We start from the raw sequence: 15,135 nt of genomic DNA on the forward strand, positions 1-15,135 counted from the left end.
TCTCCTTCTTAGAACTTTTCCTCGTTACGGCTCATCCATTCAGGGTAAATACCTAGCCCGAATGAGAGCGGAATTCATCTCTGTCGGTCTGAAAATAATCATCACTATACACTGTCACTCTCAAGTCTTTACTTCTACCAAGTACAAGGACCCATTCCTTCGTCCTTCGTATATACTTAAGAATGTTCTTTACTGTCACACCCCAAACCAGAACGGTGGAAACGTTCGGGGGTGGAGGGCGTAATGTACAGTATCATAACAATGCACAATAGTAAAACAAGCAACAACATCCATTGCATTAATAATATAGTTTATACATGTGTGTTCTCTGTATATTTGTAAGACACCAAAAATATATATATCAAAATGAAAGACGAGTCTTGATCCTGCTCCGTCTTCTCAAAACCTGTGCATATGTACCTGTCTACTGGTGACCTGAGAATACAAGTTATTTTGAAAGAGTAGATCAACATTTAAGCTGTTGAGTTCATAAGTATTTTAGTGTCGAAATTTTGCATCTGTTTTATGAAAATGTTTGTAAGTTTTTTGATGTAAATGTTTGTATACTTCCTAGAAAATCCTATATTTTCTACTAAAATGGCAAGTAGTCTTCTACCAAGACCCAACTAGTTTGTATGTTTATTCTCTCTTGAAAAAGGTATGTTTTTCCAAGTTTATGACTATCTTTACTAGAAAATAGTTTTCATTTCTCAATGTTAGAATATCACTGTATGAATGTAATGGAAATGAAGATGTACAGTAGTGTTGTATAAAATAACTATTGAAGCACCAACTACCTTAAAACCAAATTGTTAATTAAGGTAGAAATGTGATTAGCTTATAAGCATGCTTAATTGACTAGTATAAAACACGAAGATGTCTAAAATGGTAATACATTTGTCACTCGTAGACCTGCAGGTCCCACTATAGCTAGCAGCAAGGTGTAGGATGGTCGATCCCATATAGATCTATACACAAACTCACGCTCTCCCTTGTAACGCCCTGTTCTAAAAGTACTTATTTATGAATTTCCGAGATCAAGAGTAAGGGCGTTTCAGTCGTTTGTGGCCAATGGGTTTCATTCGAGAAGGTTTCTGTAACATCCCAAGTTTGTCATTTGTTGTCCATGGGAATGGATGGGGTAAAGTCTTGAAGAGCCTAAGGGATCATTTGTAAAATTGTGACCACGAGGAGTACGCCGCATGTACATAAGGGTACGTTGGGCGTACTAGGGAGTAATCTTGTGTACGCTGGGTGTACTCGTAAAAGATGAAAACCCTAATGTCTCGGTTTGAGAGTTATATAAGCATCCTTAAGGTTCATTTTCTCTCATCACTCTCAGCCTCCATCCTTCAGAAACCTCCCAAACCCTAGATCTTATGTGAGAGTGTGAGTTGGTGGGTATTTTGAGCTCTTGGAAGTGAAGGCATTGCACCAAGAAGTTGAAGAAGAAGATTGGCTTGTAGATCTGAAGTTGGTTTGTGTCTTTGAAGCTCCATAAGATAAAAAGCTTGGAACTTTATGCTTGTATATCATAGATCTAGACATTCTAGCATTTTGGAACCATTTCTTGTCCCAAAAGTCCCAAGATGATGCATGTTGTGTTTTGGGCGTAATGATCTGTCCTTTTAGACTCTTGATGGGGGTGTTTAGTGATAAAAATGAGGTCCCAATGGCTTATGAGGTCCCATGCAAGTAGTAGAAAGGTCTTAATGGATTAAGACCTTGGATTAAGAACTTTTTTGGTCGTCCAAAGTGATAAAGTTCGAGACTTTATGAGTCCTAGGCATATTTGGTCGATGGATCCGAGGTTTGGGCTTAAGAGCTTTAGCCATGAAGCACTTATGAGGATTTTTGTGGAAATCACGTACGCCCCGCGTAAGAAGTTGTACGCTCAGCGTACAGGGTCAACAGCCCATTTTCCAGTCAACCTGAGACGGGGTACGCCTCGCGTACCAGAGGAGTACGCCCAGCATAACACCCTCTGTTGGGTTTTTAATTTTGGGCCTTATGTGATTGGGCTGTTATAGGGCTAGTGGGGCTTGGGTCGTGACTGAACATTATGGATGGAGTATTTTGGACTCAATAATTATTATGGACCTTGGATCTAGGCCCATTTGGTGAGGTGGGCCCAATTAGTAACTTGGGCCAATATTGGGCTTTGCATGAGGATTTGATTTTGAGACTTGGTCCAATAAGAGGATGATGGACTTAATGAGTGTTATGGGCCCTTGGTCTAGAAAGTCATGATTGGACTCTAACTTGGTGATTATCATGTGATAGTTAGGAGTCCCGGTGAGTCACCGGTCGGAGATTTGCAGGATTTCGGCAGTTGCAAGGTGAGTTATCCTCACTATATTGGCAAGGTCTACGCCACCAAGGTCCGCCCTTTATCGGATGGAAATCCGGGTATTGTTGGTTATGTTATTGTTTTGCTAGATCTACATCCTGGTATTTAGGATGGTGTTATGTTAGTGACCAGATTAAGGTCGGTACCTGGGATATAGGGTAATGTTATGATAGTGACCGGTTAGGTCAAAATCCTGGTTAGGATGTTGATATGCTATGTGATTTGTTAGACTGCTTGTCTGGTTAGAGATTTGTTTTGTGATTGATTGTTTTATGTGCTCATGGTTGTTTGACGAGGGTTAGGTTGAGGCGGGTCCTGCTTAGTGCTGTAGGCCAACACACCCAGGGCAGACCGGATGTTCCGAAGGCCCAACGAGCGGTCCGGATAGGTTGAAGGCCCCAAGAGGGTGGACCAGACGTGCCGAGGCTCGGAGAGTGGATCAGGCCAACTGAAGTCCGAGTGCGGGCGGACTAGTCATACACTCATACTGTAGACTCAGAGAGTGGACCAGGTGGATTGAAGGCCCAGTGCGGGCGGATCAATCACACTGTAGAATCGATGTACACGGCTAGACTTGGAGGGTGGACCAGGTGGACTGAAGGCACAGTGCGGGCGGACCAGTCACACAGCAGACTCGATGTAAACGGTTGCTCTTTTGTGATATGATATGAGTATGTTATGTGTGGTTGGTATTTTGGGGGTAACTCACTAAGATTCCGGGCTTACAGTTGTAGTGTTATGTTTCAGGTACTTCAGGAGATCATGGCAAGGCAAAGGCGTGATCGTACCGCTCCTCATGTTTTATGATTTATGTGATATGGTTTTGGGGATGCTCTGATGTTTAAAGTATTTTGAAAACGAAATGTATGAACTTAATGGTTTTTGAATGAAAGAAAATGTTTTAAATTTGGTTGAATTTTTTTGGTCGTGACATCCCTCTAGGAGACTCTGGTTATAAAACATGACATAGCAAGAATATTGCTATGCCATGAAGTAGTATCTCACATTTTAGTTATCTTGTTCTTGTTATAGTATGTATGTTCCTTTTAGTTCTTGTTATAGTAGGTATGTAATGTATAAAAATAGTATGTATGAACTGACTCATGTATGTTTCACTTTTCTAGAAATAGTAAGTAGTGATCCTCTAAACTATACCTATTATAGTTTACTAGTATGTTTGTTTGAACTGTTACTGATTTGTAGAAAAGACTCAATTACTCACCGTAAGCAACTATGTCAAGTATGTTCCTTAAAAATGGGTTTAATATTTATATATGTATTTAATAAGTATAACTATGATTTAGCCGACAGTCGAACTAGTGATCCTACCCTAAGCCCACAACCAAAGAAGGAACATGAGTCAAGGTATCTAGCAATAGTCCTAAGTCGATTAAAGCATACTTATACGTAAATAGATAGATGAATATGATTTGATATAAAAGAAGTTTAAAATAGTTTAAAAGAGTTTTAACAAGTTTTTAAGTATAAGAAATCCTCTTGTTTGTTGTTTTCACATGTAAATGGTTAACACAATTGTATTGTGTTCTACTTGTATTCTCCTCCTAAAATAATTTAAAAGCATTTAAAAGTGTAATTGTATGGGTATGAACTCACTTGCAGTGATTGACTCGAATGAAAGGTTGGTATAGGATTTTTGCTTCTACTAGTGAAGTCCCAAGCACAAATGGATCCTAATTAGCATATATTAACATATATAGGCATACAATTAGTGTTTATAACAACTAATTTGTAAAGGAAACAACCTTAGGAAGTAGGGAACACTTAAAATGAAGTGTTAGAACCGAAAATGGGAGGCTGAAAGATGATCACGGCCAAGAGTGAAGGGTTCACGGTCCTTGGGTTGATCATGACCCTTGAACACTTGAGTGTTCACGGCCAAAACTTGAAGGGTTCATGGCCCTGATGAAGGTTCACGACCCTATGAAGGGTTCACGGCCAGAACTTCTTGAAGATCTTTGATGAAAAGATGATGAATCAAGATGGAAGGCAAGGAACTTCTCATAAACAACAAGGAAGGGATGAGTTACTTACGATTTTAGAAGAGAAATGAGAGCTTTTGATTGATGATATTTGAGATAAACTTGATGTTCACGACTGGAAGATGAAGAAGTGATGATAAAATGAGCCAAACCCTTATATATAGAATGGATTTCACGGCCAAGGATGGGTTCACGACCGTGAACTTAGTTTGCGGCCGTGAACACTCTTGAAGGGGTTTCCTTGCTCGGATGCAGTCCACTGATCTCAAGCTATTACTTCCTAACACCCAACCATTTAGTGTACAAGCCTTAGAAACTCATAGAATAACCCTAAACACAGTAAAAGGTAACATAAACAAGCCTGACTTTTGATTGATTTGATTGACTATCCAAGATAGGAAATTTCAGGTTGTCACATCATCCCCCGGTTAAAGGGAATTTCGTCTCGAAATTAAGACTTATGAAATACACATAGACTAAAGGAAAATATGAGGATACTTAAGTTTCATTTGATCATCTCACTCCCAAGTGAATTCAGGTCCCCGCTTTGCATTCCAGTTAACCTTCACTATAGGAATACGGCTTTGTTTCGTTTGCTTGACTTCCCTATCCATAACTTCTACGGGCTCTTCCATGAAGTGGAAGTTCTCGTTTAGTTCGATCTCGTCGAGAGGTATAACAAGTGTCTCATCGGTCATACACTTCTTTAGGTTCGATACATGGAAGGTAGGGTTTACTTTTCTGAGTTCTTGAGGTAGATGAAGTTGTAAGCTACTGGGCCGATTCTAGCGAGAATCTCAAAAGTCCCAATGTATCTTGGAATTAGCTTACCATGATTTCCGAAGCGTATCAAGCCCTTCCAGGGTGAGACCTTCAATAGAACAAGGTCACCAACATGAAATTCCAAAGGTTTCCGTCTCTTGTCAGCGTAGCTTTTCTGTCGGTCTCGCGAGGCTTTCAATCGCTCGCGAATTTGTACTATCTTTTCTGTCATCTCTCGAATGATTTCCAGACCGGTGAGAGTGCTATCAGGGACTTGCCCTTTAGCTAATTGTGTGTCACCAACTTCAGCCCAACACAGAGGGGAGTGCCTCAAATCGAAGTCTTTCAGCTTTGACTAATCAAACATGGCATCAAATACAATAGAAAAACAGCCAAAGCTCTGACACCACTGATGGGTTTTGAGCACTACAACATTCCTATGGTGTACATGCAACCCTAATGATTTGGATCTATGTTTTTCTCAAGTTATACATGCAAATCAAGTTATCCAAAGCATGAACCCTAACTAGCATACAATTTTTGGAATTAGTGACACAAAACAAAGTTCAAAGAATACCTTTTACTTGTAGCTTATAAATCTTGACGTTCAAGAGCTTAGTGCCTCAAATGTTGCACCTCAAATGGATCACAAACACTAATTAGCAAGTTGGAAGAATATGAGAGAGGTTGGAGGCTCCAAAAATCGGCTAGGGTATTCTCTTGGAAAGCCAGTGGCCGATTTTGGGAGTCCTAGGGGTTCCTTATATAGTTGAGCAATTCAGTATTTAACTGAAACCCTAATTCTCTGCTTACGGCTTAATCAATCCAATAGATCTGTGACATCCCCAATTTCACGGCCAGAAAAGACCGATTTGTTTATGCTTTGTTTTATAAAATCAGAGTAAATCCTGTTGATTAAATCTTTTAAAACACATATACAGTTTAAATCTTTTAAAACATGTATAAAACATTATTTGAACATCTATCTCAAGTAAACAAACAATGTATGAACACCTAGCACGTACTTCGTAGCAAATACTTCATATCTATGCGGTTGAAGAAAGTGAATATACATTCACACATATAACAACAAAATATACACATAACACGTATTTCGTATAAAATACTTCGTATTTATGCGTTAGAAGAAAGTAACCACACACTCACTTGGTTAGATGATGCTCGGACAACACTACAACTCTAAGAGTAGTATTCTTCGATGAAACCGGGATCAATTCGCACACCGGGCTTCTCGCGGGCAGAGTTTCGGCTCGAAAACTCTTTTCTTCTCGGGATCTTCGGGCTTCGGGACTTGCTTCGGGTCTCGGGGTTGATACCGGGGCTTCGGGGGGTACTTATTTGCACGTAAATGGAGGTAAAATATGAAAGAGATGAGAGAATGAGCAACCAAACTCGGCTGGCCCTTCACATCTATTTATATGGAAAACTCTATCGTTGCCATGTCGTGGGCTTGATCGTCACTGCATGCGTCATTGCAAGTTACGTCTGGAGGACTCCAGGAGGTGTCGGAAGACTTGCCATGTCGTGGCATTGCTTGCCACACCGTGGTATCTGACACAGCTTTGGGGTTCGCACCCCGAACTTCAGAAATTCATAACTTTCACATACGAACTCCGTTTTCGATGTTCTTTATATCGACGCGGAGGTGAGATTATGTTCTACAACTCTTGTTCAGACTCCATTGGCTAATTTTGACTTTAATTTTAATATATTATAAATATATTACTTTTATATTATTTTTAGTAGGTCGTGACAGGATAACTCCGTTATAAATTCATAACTTCTTCATCTGACGTCCGTTTTCGCCTATCTTTTTATCGTTTTACTAAAATCAATGAGATATTTGATTCTCATTTAGATTGTTTCGGCTACAAATCACTCGATCTCAAATCGAGGATTCGGGTTGCATACTGCTAAGTCGAAACTTCAGAAAATCATAACTTCCTCATACGAAGTCAGATTTGGGCGTTCTTTTTATGCACGCTCTCGGTTTAATGAACTCTTCAAATTTTGTTTAGATTACTAAGGCTATATATCTTTCTATCTTAAATTCGTATTTTACGTCATTCGGCATTGTGTTGGTTCTGTCGTGAAACTTCGACAGATCATAACTTCTTCGTTATAACTCAGATTTTGGCATTCTTTATATGTACCGAATCCTTGTAACATATACTATAACTTAATTAAGATTAATCGTTCTAAATAATCTTCCATAAAAAAGTCATTTTTGATGCTTACTGTCTCTAAACTGACTAGCCCAGATCTACGGGCGTTACAAGATCCTTGCAGAAGCCCCTAATGGACGAAATCTATGTGGACTTCCTCATGGAATTTGTCCATCCCTTCCTTAGGGATCCACAAGCCATACTTTTCAATTATCTTATGATTACAATATCAGTCCCTGTAATTTAATCAGTCTCTTTTGATCACCAAATTAATTCCAAATTAATTCTGATCAATACTAATTAAATAATATGATTTCTCAATTGATATATTATTCTTATAATATATTAATAAATCACAATTAACCTCTTTCTCCATTATTCATCCAGTCAAGTTTCTATGGTGAAGGCAACCCAAAAGGACCATGCTACTATCGGGTCAATTACATACCAATTATAGTTATGGACTTAGACACCTAATCCAACATCATCCGCCATCGGAGCTCCTTCCAAGGAGGCGTAACAACAATCTTACCCCTTTTCTCTTTCTCTTTCTCTTTCTTTCTCTCTCTCTCTCTTTCTCTTTCTCTCTCTCTCTCTCTCTCTCTATATATATATATATATATATATATATATATATATATATATATATATATATATTCTCCAAAATCCCCTATCCTTAAAGCCACAGGGGGATCCGTCATCAGAGCTCCTTCCAAGTCTGCCTGAACCCGTTTTTGAAAATTAGGGATTACGTTTGACCATGATTCTCTTCCTCCACAGGGAGATCCATCCCATCAACCTTATCTTCCTCAACATCATCCACTATCAGAGCTCCTTCCAAGGAGGTAATAACAAAAATCTTACCCACTCTCTCTCCTACTTTTCTAAAATCCCCTTCCTTAAAGCTATTACCAACATCATCCACCATCAAAGCTCCTTCCATGTTCGTCTAAACTCGTTTTTGAACATTAGGGTGTGCATCTGATCATTCTTCTCTTCCTCCATAGGGGGGTTCGTCTCATCCATCGGACTCGACCGTCATTTAAGACCACATGTGATTGATTGAAGCAAATAGTTTAGATCGAATGACCGATATCAAATGACTTCGGATCCACCACAGTGGTCTTATAATCAATTTTCCTAAAATTGATCAAAGTCCAGTTCAAAGCCCCTGAATCATCTTCCAAAATCAAAATCACCAAAGAAAGATTGAAGTTTAGTTTCCATCTCTCAACAAGAATTCAACAAGCAATTGTGCATCTGGTTAGGACACATTTGAAATTGATTTTCACATATGTCGAAAACATTATGGTCACTTTCGTTTCATGTGAAAGCCATTGTTTGATTTTAAAGTTTAATCCCAATTAATGTTTGATGGAACTCATTGCTAATATACATAGCCTTGTCAATGATAAACACACACACACACACCGCGCAATCGAAGAACCCAAAACGTAAAAACCTAATCAATGTCGATAGAAAAGCTGAAATCTATTTTGAAGATCAAATGAGAAAGAAACATGGAAAAGGTTTGTGTTCTATTTTGAAATTGATATAAGATAAAGGAACTAGAATGTGGTAGAGAAAAGATACAGGAACTAGAATGTGGTACATAGAGTATAGTGGCACTTGATTTTTTTTTTAATAGAGATAAAACACTAAAATAAAATAAAATAAAAACAAAAATAAGATTTAAAAGGCAAAATAATCATTTTAAGTTGGATGTGAACCAAATCAACAATAAAATACAAACGTGGGGACCAAAATCACAAAAAGTGTCTAAAATTGGACTAGCGATACATGTTCACACTATTTTTCGACCAAAATAATATAATTTTAACAACCATATGGATCATTTTTGCAATTTTGTCAATATTTTAAGTTATTTTTATTTTAATTGTAATATATAGATAACATTTTTTATTATGTGTTTTCATTACACTATTAATTGTATTATATAGGCGAGTATTTTTTTATTATGTGTTCTTATTACACTATTAATTGTATTCTATAGGTGGGTAATTTTTTATTATGTGTTCTAATACACTATTAAAATGCATTTCAGACTTGTCATACAGGACCGGTCCAAACATATATGAAACCCGGGGCGAAAAGAAAAAAAAAAAAGCCTCTTAAATACAAATATAATAAAATTCAAAAAATTATCATTACTCTTCAATATAGACGTTCTCAATTAGAAATAAAAAGCAAACTAAATTGTTTATATTTTGAGCTAAATTGAGTTTCAACAAACTTTAGATCTTAAAAATCATTTCGGTAATAATATATATATATATATATATATATATATATATATATATATATATATATATATATATATATATATATATATATAACTACATAGTCCATAAATTTTGGGCCCCCTGGAGTCGTGGGGCCTGGGCGGTCGCCCGGGTTACCCACCATCTGGACCGGCCCTGTTGTCGTATAAGATGGGATAATAAAGACAATACCATAGATAAATACAAGGGAATATGACTTATGAAGGTAATTAACTTTTCGGGTTGTTCACATATAGGTAACTATCTTTTTTTATACACATCTAGGTAACAAACTTTTTGGAACTGTTCACATATGATCTGTTGTAGCAGGTAGGTCTGTCGAAAAAACCCGAAACCCGTTCTACCCAGTACCCACCCGACCCGTTCCGAATTCGGGTAGAATGGGTCGGGTAGAACGAGTAACGGGTATGAACATTCGGGTAATAGGTTAACCCGATAATAATATAGGTTGGGTTTTAGGTACGAATATTTATTTTCGGGTATACCCGAATACCCGAATTCGTTTTTTAAATAATACCAAATATACATTGCAGTCACGTATGCACACTTCAAATAAAACAAAACCCTTCATTTCCTTCTTATGAATGACGACTCGACAGTCGACACAAACTTGCAAAGGGAATATGACGTTGAAGCTGAAGTCCTGAAACATCATCACAATTCTGAGTTTCTCACTATCGCACATAATAGAATTAAAAAAGTACATAACATATTATAATAGTTTGTATTGTTATTATATATGTAATTGTTAATTGTATGGAGTATTTTCCTATCCGATTCTTTATTAAACCAACTAACATGTAAAATAAAAAATAAATAATAAATAAAAAATTATCAATAAGTGTTATTTAAGAAATTTTCGGGTATACCCGATAATTACCCGACCCAACCTCAAACCCGAATACACAAAACCCGAAAACCCGAATTACAATATAGGTCTGGGTATCAGGTATTATTTTCTTAAGGAAATACCCGTTCTACCCGAAATCCGAAAATTTTACCCGTTCGACACCCTTAGTAGCAGGTTACATCCAACTACAGCAGGTCATAATGGTTATATGTGAATACTTTTAACAAGTTCATTACCTAGATGTGGACAAAAAAAATTGTTACCTAAATATGAACAAAACCAAAAGTAAGAGTAAATTACACGAATGGTCCCTATGGTTTGGGAGAATTTGTGTGTTTGGTCCATAACTTATTTTTTTTAACTCGGATGGTCTCTATTGTTTTTTTTTGTTGCGCGCTTAGTCTCTGTCTTACCTAAAAAGATTATTGTGGCCTTATTAATTTATTTTTAGTTAATTTTCTTATTTATGTATTTGTTTTTATATGTTTTAAAAAATTAATAGGCCCCACATATCTGTATCTCTTCACCGTAAACCTGAAACCACATTTGAAAAATTTAATCTGGGTTGCACCGGTCACCATCTCATATCTCATCATCTGCAACTTCTTTTTTATTTCTATCTTTAGTGATATGGAAGTCTTCACCATCCTTTTTTTTGGTCCTCAACTTTGATGAACAAACACCATAACACACTGTCTCTTCACTTTAATGGGTTGTGGTGTTGGTTCACTGGAGTTGAAAGACCGAAAAAGAATAAATGGTGAAGACGTCGATGTCATTAAAGATGGAAAACAAATAAAAGTTGATGATGATGAAAGATGAGATGGTGAGGAGATACAGATATGTGGGATCTATTAGTATTTAAACATATAAAAAAATACATAAATAAGAAAATTAATTAAAAAATTAAATTAATAAGAGCACAATAGTCTTTTTAGGTAAGACAGAGACCAAACGCAACAAAAATAAATAATAGAGATCATCCTAATTAAAAAAAATAAATTAGTGACCAAAAGTACAAATTCCCCCAAACCACAGGGACCATTCGTGTAATTTGTTCTTATTTTTGGTTTTGTTCATATTTAGGTAACTATTTTTTTTACACATCTAGGTAACGAACTTGTTGAAAGTATTCACATGTAACCATTATAACCTACTATAGCCGGATGTAACCTGCTACAGCAGGTCGTAATGGTCATATGTGAACAGTTCCAAAAAAATTTGTTACCTAGATGTGTACAAAAAAAAAAAAAAAAAATTACCCAAACGTGAAAAAACTGAAAAGTTAATTACATTAATTAGTGATATTCCCTAAATACAAATTGACTTGAATGAACAACAAACTATGTATTGAATGTCAATAGACGATGTATAATTTAATATCAGTTTAGTAGTTGAAATCTACCCCAATATTATATCGAGAACCTAAACAAAAAGTTGAATGATCGATTAAATGTCATTATAAGATAAAGAACGTAAAGAAATTGTTAATTGTTAGTTGTAATTTTATGAAAATAATTAACACAACTTTGAGGAATGTTTAAGTTCGCTAAAATATGATGTTTTTATTTTCATTGTAAAAGTATATTTTTTTAAAAACAAAATCAAGTACAATAATTAAAAATCTTAATCATTCATTATTTTCAACCATTGAAAGATATCTTGTTCGCCACAAAGCAATATGCGATGTGTTTCCTTATTTTCGATCATCTTTTTCTTGCATTTACGTTCTACCATTTAAAATATAAAAATATATACATAAAGACTCGGCCATAATCATCGTCTATTATCATCTTCCAAAGCAAAATAATTTACCTTACGGGCCCGTTGATGGGTACCTCTTTTTTAATCAAATTACACATACATCAGCCATGTGTAGAAAAATTAACAAAGAAAACAAAATATTTCATATTTTAGAACATTCTGGGTCAAAACCCAGCCGGATGACCCGGACCAGGTGAGTTACATGAGCGCAAGATAGCCAACGAAGCCAGGCAGTAAACTAAGACGCGCCACGAGAGCAGTTAACAAAGACAAACCCCACGCGCCACCGTAGAAGATGCTATTCTCCCTCGTCAGGAACAGTGTTCAGATCCAAAAGAGCAACGTTCGTTCCTTTGTTCACAGAAGCTAAACCATCATCAGGTTCTCCTGATGGATCCGATAATTTATTCCCACCGTTACCTTTCTCGAAGTACTTCACCGCCTCCCGCATCCGTCGCAGAATAGCAAAAAATTCATCCACCTCATCTTCCGTCGGAGGAGGCACCACCACCGAATCGATCTCTACAATCTTCCCCTTCGCTTCCTTTTCTTTCTTCCGATGTCCACCTCCTCCGCTACCGCCATCCACCGCCCTGCTCCGCTTCTTCTGATCTCTCTCCATGCCCTAACAATAATTCTATTACGTTCTCACCAAAACCTCCCTCTTAAGATAAACGAGCTCCTCAAATATCACATGGGTGTATTATTGGTTTATATATATTCTCCGATCCCCATAGTTTCTTTGCAATTACGACTCCCTCTCACACATACAAATCACGCATCTCTATGTCTAACAACTATCTTTGTTATAAAAGGCTTTGGTGTGGACCATAAAATATTCTAAATAAATAGACTTTCCCCCTTTCTGGTCTCCATGAACAGCAGGTGACGACGATTCTACGAATTTGGCTGACGTCATACTGCTGTCATAAGCACCCAGGACGGACCCAGCAACTAGACAAATTTGATTTGTTTTTTTAAACGCACCAAAGATTTTTAAATGACTAGGGCTACAGTGGGCAATTACAGTGGATCAAGTGGAAAGTCAAGTTGCAGGATCTTCTGTTCAAATTGGGAAGAGAAACTATTGTTGTATGATTAAAGGAAATAAACTCACACCAAACCTAATACTATTCGATAGATCCGACCCAATTTTGGAAAACACCATAAATCTCTAATTTGACTGAGATGAATTTTCAAGTCCGGTTGATTGAGAGCGTGTTTGGTTTAGTTTTTAAAAGCTAAAAGTTTTTTTACAAAAAGTTACAAAAAGTCAAAAAATTTTAACTTTTTCAAAAAGTTGCTTTTCCTTGTATTAAAACTTCATAAGTTATTAGTTTGCCAAACATTTTTTTGTTTTTTTTCTTTTACAAAAAGAACTTTTGGTTGTGAAAAGGTAAGCCAAACACCCCCTGAGATGAATTTTCAACTCACACCAAACCTATTATGAATAGCCCCTATTGTTCCTTGCCCAAAGTTTTGACAGGTCATTCTTATATTTCTAACACCATTTAGTAAGTTGGAGAGGTATTCGAGACACTCATACCCACACCCACACCCTCGTTAGATTTTTGGTGCAATAACTTTTTCCCACGACACCCAACAAATATTTTGGTGCAATAACTTTTTCCCACGACACCCAACAAATATTTTGGTGCAATAACTTTTTCCCACGACACCCAACATATATTTGTTTGAAGAATTTCCACCCAAAGAAAGGTTTTTCGAACACTTTCCAATTCATCAATGACTTAATGAGGAGCTTTAAACAAAGAAAAGAAATAAATTAGAAGGCTCCCAAGCACCACTTTGATGAGTGTAAGTCTAGATTGGAACCTATCGATCACCAGCTTCAAAGTTTTTATTGAAGATATGTTCTTTCATATGGGAAGACCAAGGTGTGTGTAGGGTAATGACGCGACTGGCAATGTAGGATAGCCACTAATGTGAAGTTGATCTTTGGGTCAACTACATTAGTGGAACGTTGTAACAAGGTAGAGACCTGACTCACAATAAAAAAAGGTTTGTCGGTCGTGCTTCGGAAGGAAATCCCGAGAGAACGCTCTGCCGGTTAAGTTAGTCTCTAGTGGAGGTGAATATATGAGTATTGAGAGAGTAGAGGATGAAATCATTTTGCCGTTAAAGGCATGCGACCTTTTATAGTGATGTGTTTAACACATATCCCGCTCTGGGAGACAAGGGTATCAGGCTCGAATCGGGGCAATGACGTTGATTGGTGGATCGTACATTTGTTACATGTGTGAGTCGTGATTGGTTTAGCAGTGATAGTGATGCATGCACCATTATCACTAGAGACCGCATGTGCTCTTTTGTCGCCTGGAGACGACTTAACTGAGGGTGTTCTAGGCTGGCCGTCGGGTAGCGGGGAATGCCAGAGGCGTGCTGGAACTATTGTTAGCCAACAAGGTTGCCAAAATGTTGTTGTGGGTCATGCTAGGATGGTGAAGGTTGCGTCTGTTTTGAGGGATTAGACATCGCTAAGAGGCACATTATCAAGTCACCTAGTCTTAGCCATTATCGCGTAATGTCACGACCAAAACTTGGCGTGCCCATGAAGATCAAACAGAAAGAAGACCATGTCGTTGGTTAGCTTGCCATTGAGATCTATAGGGTTCGTATTAGTCAGTGAGGGCGTTGTTAGTCTAGTCGCTTTCGTCTCGCCAAGTCATAAATATTAGACGAATTTACTATGAAGGCGACCATCACGGGCTAGACACAACTGGTCGGGAGCTAATGTCGCCTCCCTGATGAGCCAAAGCAGGGTGAAACCAACTGACATGTGTATCTGGGTAGGCTGGTCTCGTGGTTCTAGCTGGAACCTCGGGACGCTACACAAACAATGAAGAGTGTTGAATTTAAGTTTGTGACAAGTGGTATCGGAGCCACGGTCGAGAAAATA

General features: G+C 37.5%; 1 protein-coding gene across 1 annotated transcript; it reads right to left on the bottom strand.

Moving 5' to 3' along the window:
• Positions 1 to 12,217: 12,217 nt before the first annotated feature.
• On the bottom strand, positions 12,218 to 13,043 carry NIMIN-2 (NIM1-interacting 2). The gene has a single exon (XM_078981717.1). The coding sequence runs from the start codon at positions 12,835 to 12,837 to the stop codon at positions 12,514 to 12,516; it is 324 nt and encodes a 107-aa protein (XP_078837843.1). The 5' UTR covers positions 12,838 to 13,043; the 3' UTR covers positions 12,218 to 12,513.
• Between the last annotated feature and the right edge of the window lie 2,092 nt (positions 13,044 to 15,135).

This window comes from Lactuca saligna, chromosome 2, assembly GCF_052625555.1.
Source record: "Lactuca saligna cultivar CGN05327 chromosome 2, ASM5262555v1, whole genome shotgun sequence".
Taxonomy (NCBI): domain Eukaryota; kingdom Viridiplantae; phylum Streptophyta; class Magnoliopsida; order Asterales; family Asteraceae; genus Lactuca; species Lactuca saligna.

Coding starts and splice junctions, on each gene's coding strand:
- NIMIN-2 (XM_078981717.1), bottom strand. CDS start 12,837: ATGGAGAGAGATCAGAAGAAGCGGAGCAGGGCGGTGGATGGCGGTAGC.